The 15,000-nt window shown below is 41.6% G+C and overlaps 1 protein-coding gene across 1 annotated transcript; it reads left to right on the plus strand.

The window, feature by feature from the left end:
• The first annotated feature begins 6,571 nt into the window (after nt 1–6,571).
• Nucleotides 6,572–13,193, plus strand: LOC114573597 (uncharacterized). The gene is made up of 4 exons (XM_028605870.1): nt 6,572–6,770; nt 8,123–8,395; nt 11,145–11,565; nt 12,941–13,193. The coding sequence occupies exons 1-4, from the start codon at nt 6,641–6,643 to the stop codon at nt 13,080–13,082; spliced, it is 966 nt and encodes a 321-aa protein (XP_028461671.1). The 5' UTR covers nt 6,572–6,640; the 3' UTR covers nt 13,083–13,193.
• Nucleotides 13,194–15,000: the final 1,807 nt, after the last annotated feature.

Consider the following 15,000-nt stretch of genomic DNA (forward strand, 5'->3'; position numbering starts at 1 on the left):
TCTAAAGTTTGTCGTTTTTTTGTTAGTTTTTTATTACATTTTCAGCGCTTATTTCGACGTTTCATGTTTTCTGCTATAAAAAAAACTTTGGAGGGTTAACCCTTGTGTTGTCCTCGGGTCAAATTTGACTCATATTCAAAATGTTTCTATATCAGAAATAACGTGAATGGTTCCCTGCAACCATTACTCTTCACAACTAAAATAAAAGATCAGCTCAGTACTTTCACTGAATTTGGGTGTTGTATTCAATTTTATAGCATTTGGGGGAAAAAAATTATAAAAGAACATTGAAAAGAGTGACAAAAAGTTCAGAAATAGCTTCAAAAGCGTGGGAAAAAAACAACATTATTTTGTGTTCTTTTGTGTCTCTGGTGCTTCCACACGCATACAAACTTGGAAAAAAAAAACATCCAGCTATGCTACCTCGTTCTCAATGGCAAAACACTGCTACAACACACACTAGTTCACCATAATCTCCAAAAGAACTACTTCCATGTCCCTGTTCTGCAGGTATTCCACGCTTAATTGGAAGTGCGCCCTTGTTTAGAAGAAGCCTCCCGGCTAATCCTGCCTTATACTGACTGAAGTTAGAGAAACAAACAGCTGTCTGATGTGATCCTTACCTAGGTACTGAGCATGTGCGCCTCCCAACAAAGATGGTACAGCAGTGAGATGTCTCGCTCTGTATCTAAAACAGAGAGCTCAACACACAGGGTGAAAAGAGGAGCTGCAGCAATGTGCAGTACAACAAAAATATGGTGTTTTTTGAAAATTAAACCCCGTAAACCTATTCTGGTACAACCCCTAAATACAAGTGAAACGAACAATGAAAATTAGCATTATATGAACACTTTAACATCGAGAAGAGACAAAAAAGTGACAAAAAAACTTTTGGGAAAAGCGACCAGAAAAGTTGTATGGTCGACGGGAAGACAACACAAGGTTACCTAGCAACGGGAAACACATTTCTCGCCGCCACTGTCACTACCCGATGTGAGTCGAGTGCAGATGTGAGTCGCGCATGTGTCACTTTGTGACTAGTAGCCTCCAAGAACCTGCTAACGAGAGACTTCTGTAATGTCAATACAATAAAAATGGACCTACAAAACCAAGTTGGTTCACTGCTGGCTACAAGGTAGCAATCAAACACATCAAAGGCTGTCACCTGAATGGGATTTTGAACTAACGTTAGCAATCAAACAAGCATAGATAGCTACAACGTTTTTTTGAAACAATTTCCATCTTCTGTTATTGTATGTAAAGAGACAAGTTTATAATTTTATGGATTTCACAAATTTCAGTATGACATGTTATGCCGTAAAGCGTTTAAATCTGAGCATGTGCGACTCACATCTACACTATATATTTCTTTTTACCGTCAGTCTATCTCGCTACGCACACTCTGCACACCGCGCTCAGTGAGGAACGGGTCCATAAAAGATGAGAAGAGTCTCTCTGCATGCTCTGCCCTGTTAGTTTAGTTTGCTGTCACAGTGCTCAACCCCGTATTTGCGAAAACATATAGCTGAGAGGAAAGTTCTGTCCCAAAACTATGTTGTTGCGTATCATTGCATATTTTTAAGTGGGCATATGGAAATCCTGGAGATTTCTTAGTGTCAAAATGTTTCTCTTTCTCCCGAGTCGACTATTAAACGACCAGCTCCACCCAAAACGTCACTGCGGTGGGTCTGTTCTAATTGGACAACTGTCAACTTGTCACTTCTGTCAGCTCACCGTCCTGATTTCACACATCTGGAAACATTAAAACGGGAAGTGAATCAGTGGAATATTTCATTCTATCAAATGTGGGAGTGTGGGGGGTTGTTGTTGTTGTTGTTGTTCGGACAGACCTGCCCCCCCACTGCTAACAAAAATCCTAAAGGAAACACTGCGTATACCTGCCTATCACGTAGACTACACCACTGATTCCAAGTTGGAACCGGTTCTCGATGCCCAGTCCTAATAATGACTGTTGCAAATTTGCAATCTGCGTTTTGGTTTTGGTGGAGATTTTGGAAACTCTTTCCCCGTCGACTGTGATGCAAAACAATTCCAACGTTTTGGGCGTCTTTTTCTACACTTTTTTCTGTGCTTTTTTTTATTTTTCTACCCTACGTTTTTCAAGAATCTATTATAAATGTTTCTTTCCATGCTATAAAATTGACTAAAACACCCAAATTCAATCAAAGTAGTGAACTGGTCATTTATTTAACTTGTGAAGAGTGTTGTAGGAACCATCCACATTATTTATTTTTGACAATTTGGTTGCAAGAAAGCCACATTTTTGATATAGAAACTTTTTGAAAATGGGTCAAATGTGACCCCGAGGACAACAGGAGGGCTAAAGACTGTCTCAGCATCTGTGCCCAGATTCCAGTTCTCGGCGTCCCTTCTTGAACCTCAGAGTGACGTCGTCGACCCCACAGCCACGCTCCTCTCCGCTCGGTGTGTTTTTAGCCTTTCCTGCTGCTGCACAGTTCACTTCTCTGACCTTTTGGAGGCTCTATTTTTAGACTTGCTGACCTTTGACCCCTGCTGCTTTATTTAGGCTATAGTAAACAGTCTGGGAAACTGATGGGGATTTCCCCCAACTTTGCTGAGTGTATTTTAGTGATCTCGTGTATGAATTGAGATCCACATTATTGTATTCCTTTGCTGTCATTGCACAAGTGTGAGATTCTCAGGAGAAACTTTTTCTCGTTTTCTGCAAAGCTTTCAAACTTTTAAGGTCCCATGACATGGTGCTCTTTGGATGCTTTTATATAGACCTTAGTGGTCCCCTAATACTGTATCTGAAGTCTCTTTTATATAGGCCTTAGTGGTCCCCTAATACTGTATCTGAAGTCTCTTTTATATAGGCCTTAGTGGTCCCCTAATACTGTATCTGAAGTCTCTTTTATATAGGCCTTAGTGGTCCCCTAATACTGTATCTGAAGTCTCTTTTATATAGACCTTAGTGGTCCCCTAATACTGTATCTGAAGTCTCTTTTATATAGACCTTAGTGGTCCCCTAATACTGTATCTGAAGTCTCTTTTATATAGGCCTTAGTGGTCCCCTAATACTGTATCTGAAGTCTCTTTTATATAGACCTTAGTGGTCCCCTAATACTGTATCTGAAGTCTCTTTTATATAGACCTTAGTGGTCCCCTAATACTGTATCTGAAGTCTCTTTTATATAGACCTTAGTGGTCCCCTAATACTGTATCTGAAGTCTCTTTTATATAGACCTTAGTGGTCCCCTAATACTGTATCTGACGTCTCTTTTATATAGACCTTAGTGGTCCCCTAATACTGTATCTGAAGTCTCTTTTATATAGACCTTAGTGGTCCCCTAATACTGTATCTGAAGTCTCTTTGTTGCAATGTCCCGAAATTCAGCCTTAGTGCAGAATGACAGCCACTAGAGCCAGTCCCACAATGTGCTTTCCTTAGGATGTGCCATTTCTGTGTCTGTAGCTATTGAGGAGGAGACGGGGGGGCAAGGTGGAGGGGGTGTGGCCTTCACCAACTGCCACTTTGCTCGTTTGAAAGCCATGATGTCTCTCTCTCTCTCTCATGGGTGGGCCAAATTCTCTGGGCGGGCAAAGCAGAGAAAGGGGAGGTAACCTTGCTCCTTATGACCTCATAAGGAGAAGATTCCTGATTGGTCCATCTGAGCTTTCATTTTCTCAAAGGCAGAGCAGGATACCCAGGGCTCGGTTTACACCTATCACCATTTCTAGCCACAGGGGGGGCCATACGCAGGCTGGGGGAACTCATATTAATGTTAAAAAAAACCCTCATAAAGTGAAATTGTCATGCCATGGGACCTTTTAATGGAATTTCAGCACAAAAGAAAAACATTTCAGGGTCAAAGCTTTTTGTTTTGTCTATGATGAGATGTAGTCGTTGCAAATGTAACAGGACAAACAATCTGGTTATCTTCTATAGCAGCCCCCCCCCCCTTCAAAAGATGTTTTTACAATCTGTGATGAAACTGAGAGTGTCGATGAGACAACACACAGCTGCTGGGAAGCTGCTTCTTCCTACTGGGGAATTACAAGATATAGATAGTTACAGATACAAGGAAGGAATGCATTGTTTCTTTTCGTGTCCATCCATCTATTCAGACACATTTTAACCCTGGGGTTGTCCTCGGGTCAAATTTGACCCGAGGACAACCAAAGTTTTTTTAAAAATCAGAAATATGGTTTCTTAAAAACCAATTTTACCCAAAATAACTTGTATGCATGCATATACGCTGTATGGAACATATACATCCATGTTCTTCGCAGGTAAAATTATTGATTACTTCCATTGACTTTTGGTTGTTTTATTTAAATGATTTCAAAACAGCATCCTGACCAAACTTTATAATCCAGTCTGCGATTCACTCGACATCCTCTGATCTTAACTCTTCTATTTCAATCAGGAGAGACTTCCTTGCAGATATGCAAGATTTATTTGTAAGTTACATATGCAAAATATGAATCGTACATAGTCTTTGGAGATTAGACTCGATCGTATAAAATGTATATTTTTTAAAGAGTTAGAAAAACCCAGACATATCCCCCCCGATGGAGTCTAGACTCACGCCACTGGTGGTGGCGGTGAAAGGGCCATGAAGACTGGAACGAAGGAGTCAAAGGGAGCAGTTGAAGTCTCCCTGAAAGAATTTACGCTGAGCTACATTAGTCAAAATAATTCTTCATTTCTGCTTTTTTTCAAACTCAAAAATTAGGTATAATGTGATTTTATTAGGTTTATTGACCATTTATTAAAAAAAAAAAAAAAGCTTTCAAAAGAGGGATAAAAAAGGGCCAAAAAAGCATTTTTCAATTTTGACCTGGAATGACGACGGTGAAGACATCACAAGGGTTAAATAAAGACTTCCCGAGTGCAGACACAAAACAAAATATGTACATAAAGGGTATTCAATTTACAATTCAACACCCAAAAAAAATTAAATACAAGTAAGGTACTAATATAAAGTTAACATTTCAACATAAAACCATTTCAGACCAGAATAAATTATAGTACAAGTTAAGGCTGCATAATATATAGTTTTGTCACTTTGTATTTATTATGTTTTTATTGTCATTGCATTCTGAACCAATTTGTCTTATATTATTATAAAAATTGGATTTATGTTTATGTGTGTATGACATTAAGCCATTGTTACCACATCAGACCAGAGTTAAGAGGTGAGGACTGTTTGGAGCGATGTCGCCTCCTAGAGGCCCCTCAGGAGACCTGCAGCCCTCCTAGAGGCCCCTCAGGAGACCTGTGACTCTCCTAGAGGCCCCTCAGGAGACCTGCGGCCCTCCTAGAGGCCCCTCAGGAGACCTGCGGCCCTCCTAGAGGCCCCTCAGTAGACCTGTGACTCTCCTAGAGGTCCCTCAGGAGACCTGCAACCCTCCTAGAGGCCCCTCAGGAGACCTGCGACTCTCCTAGAGGCCCCTCAGTAGACCTGTGACTCTCCTAGAGGTCCCTCAGGAGACCTGCAACCCTCCTAGAGGCCCCTCAGGAGACCTGCGACTCTCCTAGAGGCCCCTCCGGAGACCTGCGGCCCTCCTAGAGGCCCCTCGGGAGACCTGTGGCCCTCACTGTTTCTGCACGGTTGGGAAGCTGTAACAGGATGACACATGACACATGACCCTGAACCTGCAACAATACAACTCAGAGTCAACGTAAACTTTAACTGAAACTAGGACCTCCATTAGAAGGATCTCTTCAAAGTCAGTATGGACAAGATGAAATAATACTGAGACAAAAAGTAATTAAGTAAGTAAGTAACTAAATAAGGAAGTAAGTTAGTAAGTAAGTAAATAAATGAGTTAGAAAGTAAGTAAGTAAGTAGGCTAGTAATGAAGTAAGTAAGTGAGTAACTAAGTAAGCAAGTGAGTGAGTAAGTAAGTATGTAAATAAATTACTTAGAAAGTAAGTAAGTAAGTAAGTAACTAAGTAAGGAAGTAAGGACTTAAGTTAGTAAGTAGTCTTGCTCTGCCAGACCTTCCTCCACAGCGCTGTGGAGGAAGCACCAAAAGCACTAATGAGCATTAAGACCAACAGCAACATGTTTGTTTTTCATTTTTAGCACAAACTAAACTGACAAAAATCAGACAGCACAAGCTTGGAAAAAAAAGGCTGGACATTTTACCACACACACGTACACATGCGCGCGCGCGGACACACACACACACACACACACACACACACACACACACACACACACACACACACACACACACACACACCGAGTGACATAGACAGAGACAGAGACACACACACACACAAACACACACACACACACACACACACACACAGTGACACAGACACACACACACACACACACACACACACACACACACACACACACAAGCGCACACACACCCACATTTAAAAAAAATAGATAAAATAAATAAAAACTAAATACCTCATAAACATAAATTAAAAAATATTATTAGATGAATAAAAGAAATACAAAACTGTATGTTAATTATCTCTAAAATGTAAACGTGTTTGTGACGCGCGGCTGGGAGAACCAATAAGCGGTCGCTAAGCGTCGCACCGGAAGCGGAAACACACCGTTGTTGTTGTCTTCTTGTCTCGTCTCACTCCGCCAGGACAGGGACGGGTTCGGGACTTTTTATACTAAAAATGGAGCACAAACTGATCCTGGCGGTGTCCGGCTTCCCGAGTCTCTACGACACCAACTCCCCGACCTACAGGGACCTGAACATGAGAGCCGAGTCCTGGAGACAAGTCTCGGAGATAGTCGGGGTTCCCGGTAAGTTGTTAATTTATTTAATAGCGTCAACAAGCGCTCCGCTAAGACTCGGGTTGTTCCGCCGAGGCGGCCGCCCGGAGCTGCTACCCGGTGGCTGTGGAGAGAGACTCCGTTAAACCACTTTATTGATATACAATTCACAACAGATCTCTTCTCGAAAAGATCAAAACAATAGCGAGTCCGTCCCTCAAACCCCTCCGACTGTCTGCGGCTCGCTGCTCCGAGCGCATTGGTTCCTACTGGCTTCCCGTGCAACTTTCTTTTGTTTTTCTGGGTCAAAATTTAACGTTTTCGGTCCGGATGGTTTTGTCACTTTTCCCGACATTATTTAGTCACATTTTTTTTCTTCCTCCAAATGCTATAAAATTGAATAAAAACACCCACATTCAATGAAAGTACTGATGTTTTTCAAATTTTTTTATGTTACTTTTTTCCAATGTTTTTGTCTATACTTTTCTGCGCTTTTTTATGGGACATTTTTGTCACTTTTTTTCAACGTTCTTTTATAAACAAAATTTTCTATAAAATTGAATAAAACACCCAAATTCAATGAAAGTAGCGAACTGATTAGTTATTTGACTTGTGATGAGTGTTTCAGGGAACCATCCATGTTATGAAGAACTTCCCAACCTCGAATGTTGTGGGCGGGGCTAAGTTCGGCTGGCATCTTAGTGTTCAGGTGCATTCTGGGAGTATTGCTATCTTGAGGTAGCGGGAAGTGATCACGCCATTGACCAACAAAAACCTGGTCTAAAGTCAGTAACGCAGCATTTCATTGTTATTTTAACAGAGAATTAGTAAAATGCTCCTAGGCTCGTGCACACTATGCTTGTTACACACACAGGGACCCACAGCAGCACACACACATGCAGAAGATTACAAATAAAAATATTACGGTGTAAATCCTCCATCATAACAGCAATGCTCCAAGGTCCAAACGCGCCTGGCTTTTAATTTTAGATTCTTCAAAGTAGCCACCCTTTGCTTTTTTTGATAACTCTGCAAACCCTTGGTGTTCTCTCAATGAGCTTCATGAGGTAGTCACCTGAAATGGTTTTACCTTCACAGGTGTGCTTTGTCAGGGTTCATTAGTGGAATTATTTCCCTTATTAATAAAAAAGCAAAGGGCGGCTACTTTGAAGCATCTAAAATATAAAACATGTTTTCAGTTATTTCACACTTTTTTGTTAAGTACATAATTCCATATGTGTTCATTCATAGTTTTGATGCCTTCAGTGAGAATCTACAATGTAAATAGTCATGAAAAATAAAAAGGAAACGCATCGAATGAGAAGGTGTGTCCAAACTTTTGGCCTGTACTGTATGTTCTTCTACTTGCTGTGTTCTCTCAGAGTCGGAGTGCAGAAGGAAGTGGAAGACCCTGAGGGACCAGCACCGGAGGGAACGCCAGCGGGAGAAAGAGAGGCGCGAGAGCGGCATCGGGCTCTTTAACTACCGGCCGTGGAGATACTCGGCCATCCTGTCGTTTTTGAACCCGTTTATCGACGCCAGGGCGGCGGGCACCAACGGCTGGGCGCTGGACCCCCAGCCCTCCCAGCTCCACGCCGCCGAGATGGGCTGCAGCACGACCACGGACGCACGCAGCGACGACGGCGACGACTACGGTCGGTACTTAAGGAGGTCTAGAAGGAGAGAAGAGGCTAGAAACATATTCACGTTTAACAAGCTGACATCACACACGTTTTACTATTTCTTCCTAAAAAAATGACTCAAATTGATTCTAAACTTGATTTAAGTTTTCAATTAATGTAAGGAAAAGAAGAAAGGAAGTGCGTAGTGTATAGGAAAGGAGATAGGGACGAAAAGAAGAGGAGGGACGGATAGAAGGATGAAAGAAAGGAGGCAAGCATGGAAAGAAAAGGGAAGGAAGAATGGAAGGAAAGTAAAGGAAACATGAATCAGAAAGGACGGGAAAAGGGAAGGAAGGAAAGAAGATGGAAGAAAGTACATAGGGAAGGAGGAAGAAATGCAGGGAAGGAAGGAAGCATGAAAGGAAGTAGGAGAGAAGAGACTAGAAACATATTCACATTTAACAAGCTGACATCACACACGTTTTACTATTTCTACATAAAAAATGAATCACACTGATTCGAAACTTTCTGTAAGTTTTCAAGTATGTAAGGAAAAGAAGAAAGGAAGTGATTAGTGTATAGGAAAGGAGATAGGGACGAAGAGGAGGGACGGATAGAAGGATGAAAGAAAGGAGGCAAGCATGGAAAGAAAAGGGAAGGAAGAATGGAAGGAAAGTTAAGGAAAAATGAATCAGAAAGGATGGGAAAAGGGAAGGAAAGAAGACGGAAGAAAGTACATAGGGAAGGATGAAGAAATGCAGGGAAGGAAGGATGAAAGGAAGGAAGAAAGGAAGTACGTAGGGAAGAAGGAAGAAATGCAGAGAAGGAAGGAAGGAAGGATGAAAGAAAGAAAGGAAGTACGTAGGGAAGGAGGAACAAATGCAGGGAAGGAATGATGAAAGGAAGAAAGGAAGTATGTAGGGAAGGAGGAAGAAATGCAGAGAAGGAAGGAAGGATGAAAGAAGGAAAGGAAGTACGTAGGGAAGGAGGAAGAAATGCAGAGAAGGAAGGATGAAAGGAAGTACGTAGGGAAGGAGGAAGAAATGCAGGGAAGGAAGGAAGGATGAAAGAAGGAAAGGAAGTACGTAGGGAAGGAGGAAGAAATACAGAGCAGGAAGGATGAAAGGAAGGAAAGAAGGAAGAAAGGAAGTACGTAGAGAAGGAGGAAGAAATGCAGGGAAGGAAGGAAGGATGAAAGAAGGAAAGGAAGTATGTCGGGAAGGAGGAAGAAATGCAGAGAAGGAAGGAAGCATGAAAGGAAGGAGGAGAGAAGGATCTAGAAACATATTCACATTTAACAAGCTGACATCAAACAAGTTTTACTTTATTTTCATAAAACATTATTTAAATCGATGTCGATGTTGCAGATTAATTTGATAGTTGAAGACCATTTTAAGATCTTAACGATCAACTAAAGTCCTAAAGACTCAATATATGGGAAGGTTATTAGGATTCTATTCTCTTTTTAAGTGGGGAAATATCTTTGGAATATTGTAAGAAATGTATTAATAATCTCTGAGAATGACTTACAAACATTCATCCATACATTTTTCATAGTTTCTGTCGCCTTTTTCTACATTTTAGTCGCCTTTATCAACGTTTTTGGCGGGTTTTTTGTTGTTGTTTTTTTTACATGTTTTTGTCATTTTCAAGATCTTCACATTTAACAAGCTGCAATCGGAGAAGTTTGACTTTTTAGTTGGAGGTAGGGCTGGGAAAAAAATCGATTTGATTTAAAAATTGAGTTGGTAGGTCAAATCGATTCATATTTTCAAAAAAATTGATTTTTTTGAATCCAAATACAGTATAAATAATTTGGATTTTTAACAATCTTTGTTGCACAGTGACTTTTCACTTAGAGAAAGGGTCTACCTTTGCAATTTTGTTGATGTTGATGCACTTTAATTAAATACAATAAATATATATTTTTTAAATATATTTACAGTTCGCATAGAGCTGGGCGATTTTTTTATAAAAAACTTGATTTTCGATTCGATTTCCCCCCCCTTCCATTTAAAACAAAATAACTGCGAACTGGAAATATATTTTAAAAATATATGTTTATTGTATTTAATTAAAGTGCATCAACATAAACAAAATTGCAAAGGCAAACCCTTTCTCTAAGTGAAAAGTCACTGTGCAGTGTGCAACAAAGATTGTTAAACATCCAAATTATTCGATTTTTTGAAAATATGAATCGATTACACCTACCAACTCGATTTTTAAATCAAATTGATTTTTTGAAAATATGAATCGTATACACCTACCAACTCGATTTTTAAATCAAATTGATATTTTGAAAATATGAATCGATTACACCTACCAACTCGATTTTTAAATCAAATTGATTTTTTGAAAATATGAATCGTATACACCTACCAACTCTATTTTTAAATCAAATTGATATTTTGAAAATATGAATCGATTACACCTACCAACTCGATTTTTAAATCAAATTGATATTTTGAAAATATGAATCGTATACACCTACCAACTCGATTTTTAAATCAAATTGATTTTTTGAAAATATGAATCGTATACACCTACCAACTCGATTTTTAAATCAAATTGATATTTTGAAAATATGAATCGATTACACCTACCAACTCGATTTTTAAATCAAATTGATTTTTTGAAAATATGAATCGTATACACCTACCAACTCGATTTTTAAATCAAATCGCCCAGCTCTAGTTGGAGGTTAATTTAATAGTCGACAACCAATGGCTTCCTCTCTGCAGCTGCAGGACTTAGATGAAATGGGTTTTGTGTGTCTCTGTAGACGTCTTCGTAGCAGACGCTACGACGACGACGGCGTCCTCGTCCTCCTCTGAGTTTGGACAGAGGAAGCGTCCGTCCTCCGCCCACAGAGACGGCGTCCGATTCAAAGCGGCGAAGACGGAGCTGGGCTCGGAGGCGGCGATGGCGGCGGGCGCCGGAGACGACTGCGGCGTCCAAACGCAGCCGCACGACAACATGAAGGACCTGTTTGAGATGATGATGCAGTCGGTCACGTCTCTGGCCGCGTCCCTGGCTTCTTCTTCTTCTTCTTCTTCGCACCCTTCGTCCTCGCAGCCGGCGGAGCAGATGCCGCCTCCGCCGCCTCCGCATCTGAAGTACGAAGAGCCGGACGCCGAGGTGGTGGAGCTGTCGGACGAATGGGACGGCGAGGAGGAGTGTGGCGCTGCGTCTCCCAGGCACAGGTGGGAAAGTTGCACACACTCGCGTTCGTTGACATATATATAATGAACCAATAGACCCCGTGTCTCTGGACGGAGACCAGTGAAGGATATTAGAAGCTCTTTTCCGGTGATCTCTTGCTTTACTGAGCAGCCTCCAACTGACAGAGACAACGTAGATGTGACGTGAGCAACGTGTCTGAAAGTGTGAAGTCTTCTGGTAGCTGTGAGAGAGAAATCTCAATCATTCCCAATCTTACAGAGACGGAGAGTGTAGGTATATGTAAGGAGATAACATAGACACAGGCTAATTACTGATCACTAACATGCTAGTTAACATTAGTAATTACTGATCACTAACATGCTAGTTAACATTAGTAATTAAACCTAAACAGATAATGGAAGTCCAAACTGCCTGTGAGCTTCTCCTGTACTATACGGTAATTCCTCTACTGTGTGACAGTAAGTCTCGTGGTTATGACACAATCGTTAGCCTATTGTTATAAAAGCGTCTGCTACGGAGCCATAACGTGAGCTACAAGGTAATGGAGCCTTTTATACATTGTCGTGTTTCTTTAGAAATAAACAACGGACAAATAGAGTCTTTAAACGCTTCAGATCTAAAGTTATTCGCTGTCAAGTGACGAAAAAAAAAAAATGGCGGTCAGTGGAATGCTAACAAGAGGTGATACCTTTGTAGCAACAAAATGGCGCCATTGGAGGTTCGAGTTCTGAAGCGAAGCTTACGGCCTTGCTCGCGTTACTGTAATCAGAGTCCAAAACCAGCCCCGCCTACCAGCCAAATGCTGGTAAAATATGCAAGTGGCTGGTAGATTTGCTTCACTCACCAGCCAAAAAAACCCAACCGTAATCTATTGAGTCGCCGGTAAAATTCAAACATTCACTAACCATTTGGCTGGTGGGTGAAAAAGTAAATTTTGGACATCGTAATATACGACACAAGTTTCTTTTCCTGGTTTTAAAGGAACACGCTGACTTATTGGGACTTATTCAGCGTATGCCCCAGAGTTAGACAAGTCCATACATACCCTTCTCTGTCTGGCACACCCAGCGCTAGTCTAGCTTAGCACTGATCCTGGAGATAACCTGTTCCATCTACCCTAGCTTAGCACAGATACTGGAGGTAACCGGCTCCATCTAGCCTACTGCTCCCAATAAGTGACAAAATAACACCAACATTTTGCTGTTTGTTACGTTACATTACGTGGATAGTTTAAAAAAAGACAGCATTAAACATTTATTTATTTATACTGTTTATTGATCCCCAGTGGGGAAATTACAATGCCCCAAAATAATATGGGCATTATAAGGGATATTAGCATATTGTCCCAGCCCCCAGTACTTTGACATAACTGTAATATTTTTGTCCCGTTTGCAGCCTGTCTCCCAGGCCGCCCCGGGCCAGGAGGAAGAGCGTCGACGCTCTGCTGGAGGAGTTCCTGCGGAGGACGGAAGCCCGCGAGGCTCAGCGAGTGCGAGCGAGCCGGACCAGAGAGATGACGTCACGCTGTTCCTGCTGAGCCTGGCGCCGGCCTTGAGGAGGCTCCCCCCACAGAAGCAGTCCTGGGTCCGGACCAAGATGCAGCACTTTCTACACGAAGCCGAGTTTGGCGCTACGAGTTTTCAGTGACCACCACCCCCCCAGAAAATACATGTGACAATTCTTTTTTTTGAAAGGTTATTTTTTGGGGCATTTTTAGGTCTTTGTTTCCACAAGACCGATGAAGACATGAAAGGGAGAGAGAGAGGGGGAAAGACATGCGGAAAAGGTGCGCCTGCTCTACCACCTGAGCCAACCCGGCCGACAAAGACATTTTTTTTATATAAATACTGTAGGGATCACATTTGATTTAATTCCGGTGTTTTCCCTCACTTTGTGGAAGACTTAGGGTTAGACATACACACTGGCTGCGTGGCGTTTTCTGTCTTTAAACACCAGACAGGTGTCTGACGCAGCGCTGCTGCTGCTGCTAGCCTTGTCTGGACACATGGATGTTTCCCATAAACATAAACATAAATATATACTGATCTGATTACTGCAAAGACAACGTCGGCTAGCCTAGAAATCTAGACGCACCCTAGCGGCAGCAAATGTAATTTGCAGCCAGGGGGGTCTAGGCACTCTCCGTTGACTTGCGAGCTGGAAAAACCAAACTCTGGTCAGGCCAATCACATCGTGTAAAGAGTCGGTGGGCGGGGCTTATGGCTGCTGCTGCTGGTGAACAGAGGTCTTCTGGAAGACTTGGAGTTCAGCTTTTCTTTGAGAAAAGAACAAAGAACGGCACTGACGTCATTCTTAAAAAAGGAAGATGTGTTCGGAGTTTTGCCGACCGGATACGGCAAAAGTTGAATCTATCAACTAACTTCGCTACCTTATTCGTTGCTCTGGTTGGTTGTAGCGCTATCCTATTGCGTGCAGAGGGAATTTGAAAGACAACCGTTTATCCCGCCCCTCGGATTGAGAATATTTCTTTCTGTATTGACAGGTGACATAATAGAAAATCAATCATTATTGGGGGCCAAGCAGCGAAACTCCAAGGCCCCATAGTGATATTACTTATTCCAGATCTTTCCTGTGCCATGGGAGTCTATGGCAGCCCAAAACGCTCGTCTAAACGCGGAATAAAAAGTGAGAATACAACGCCACTTTTGCGTTTTCTCTTCAGATCGTTTCTGTTTAAACATAGCCTAAAACTTACTAGCGGAGTCCGTTAATACTGTGGGAGGTCCTAAGGCCGACGCATGCCAATTTGTGACGTCAACATAATTGATCCGGCCGCCGTATTGGATTTCATCAAAAACACGTTTTCACAGGTCACAATATTTCTCCAATTTTCACGAAACTTGGCACAGATGATCTTCAGACCAAGCCGCACAAAAGTTTTTCCATTGCATATTGATATTTGAAAGCGTTTGCCCGTCACATCCAATCATAATCAACGGCGAAGCCGCTAAACGGGAAGTCAACTCTTATCTTGGGGCTGGCTTTCATGTATCAAAACCAATGTCAATACTTTGACTCATGACCCAATTAGGAGGAGCCTCAAGAAATTTGGTGACTTTTGACCACTGTGAGGTCGCTATGATGACAGGAAGTAGGCTCATATCTCAGCAACGCTTTCACGTATCAAAACCAAAGTTGGTACAGGAACTTGGCACTTGATTTTGAGAACGCACAAGGACACTGGTGTAATTTGGCCTCTAGGGGCACTGTAACAAAGTAAATGAGCTGATATCTCAGACATTCTTTATCCAATTGCCATCAAAGTTGCTGTGCTTGCTCATGCCATGGCAACGCCATTCCTGCTAGTGTACTGCTTGGCCCCCTCATTGATATATAAATATATGTGTATGTATGTATATATATATATATATATATATGTATATGTGTGTGTGTGTGTGCATACATACATACATACATACATACATACATAAGCT

The sequence above is a fragment of the Perca flavescens genome, chromosome 18 (assembly GCF_004354835.1).
Source record: "Perca flavescens isolate YP-PL-M2 chromosome 18, PFLA_1.0, whole genome shotgun sequence".
NCBI classification, from domain to species: Eukaryota; Metazoa; Chordata; class Actinopteri; order Perciformes; family Percidae; genus Perca; species Perca flavescens.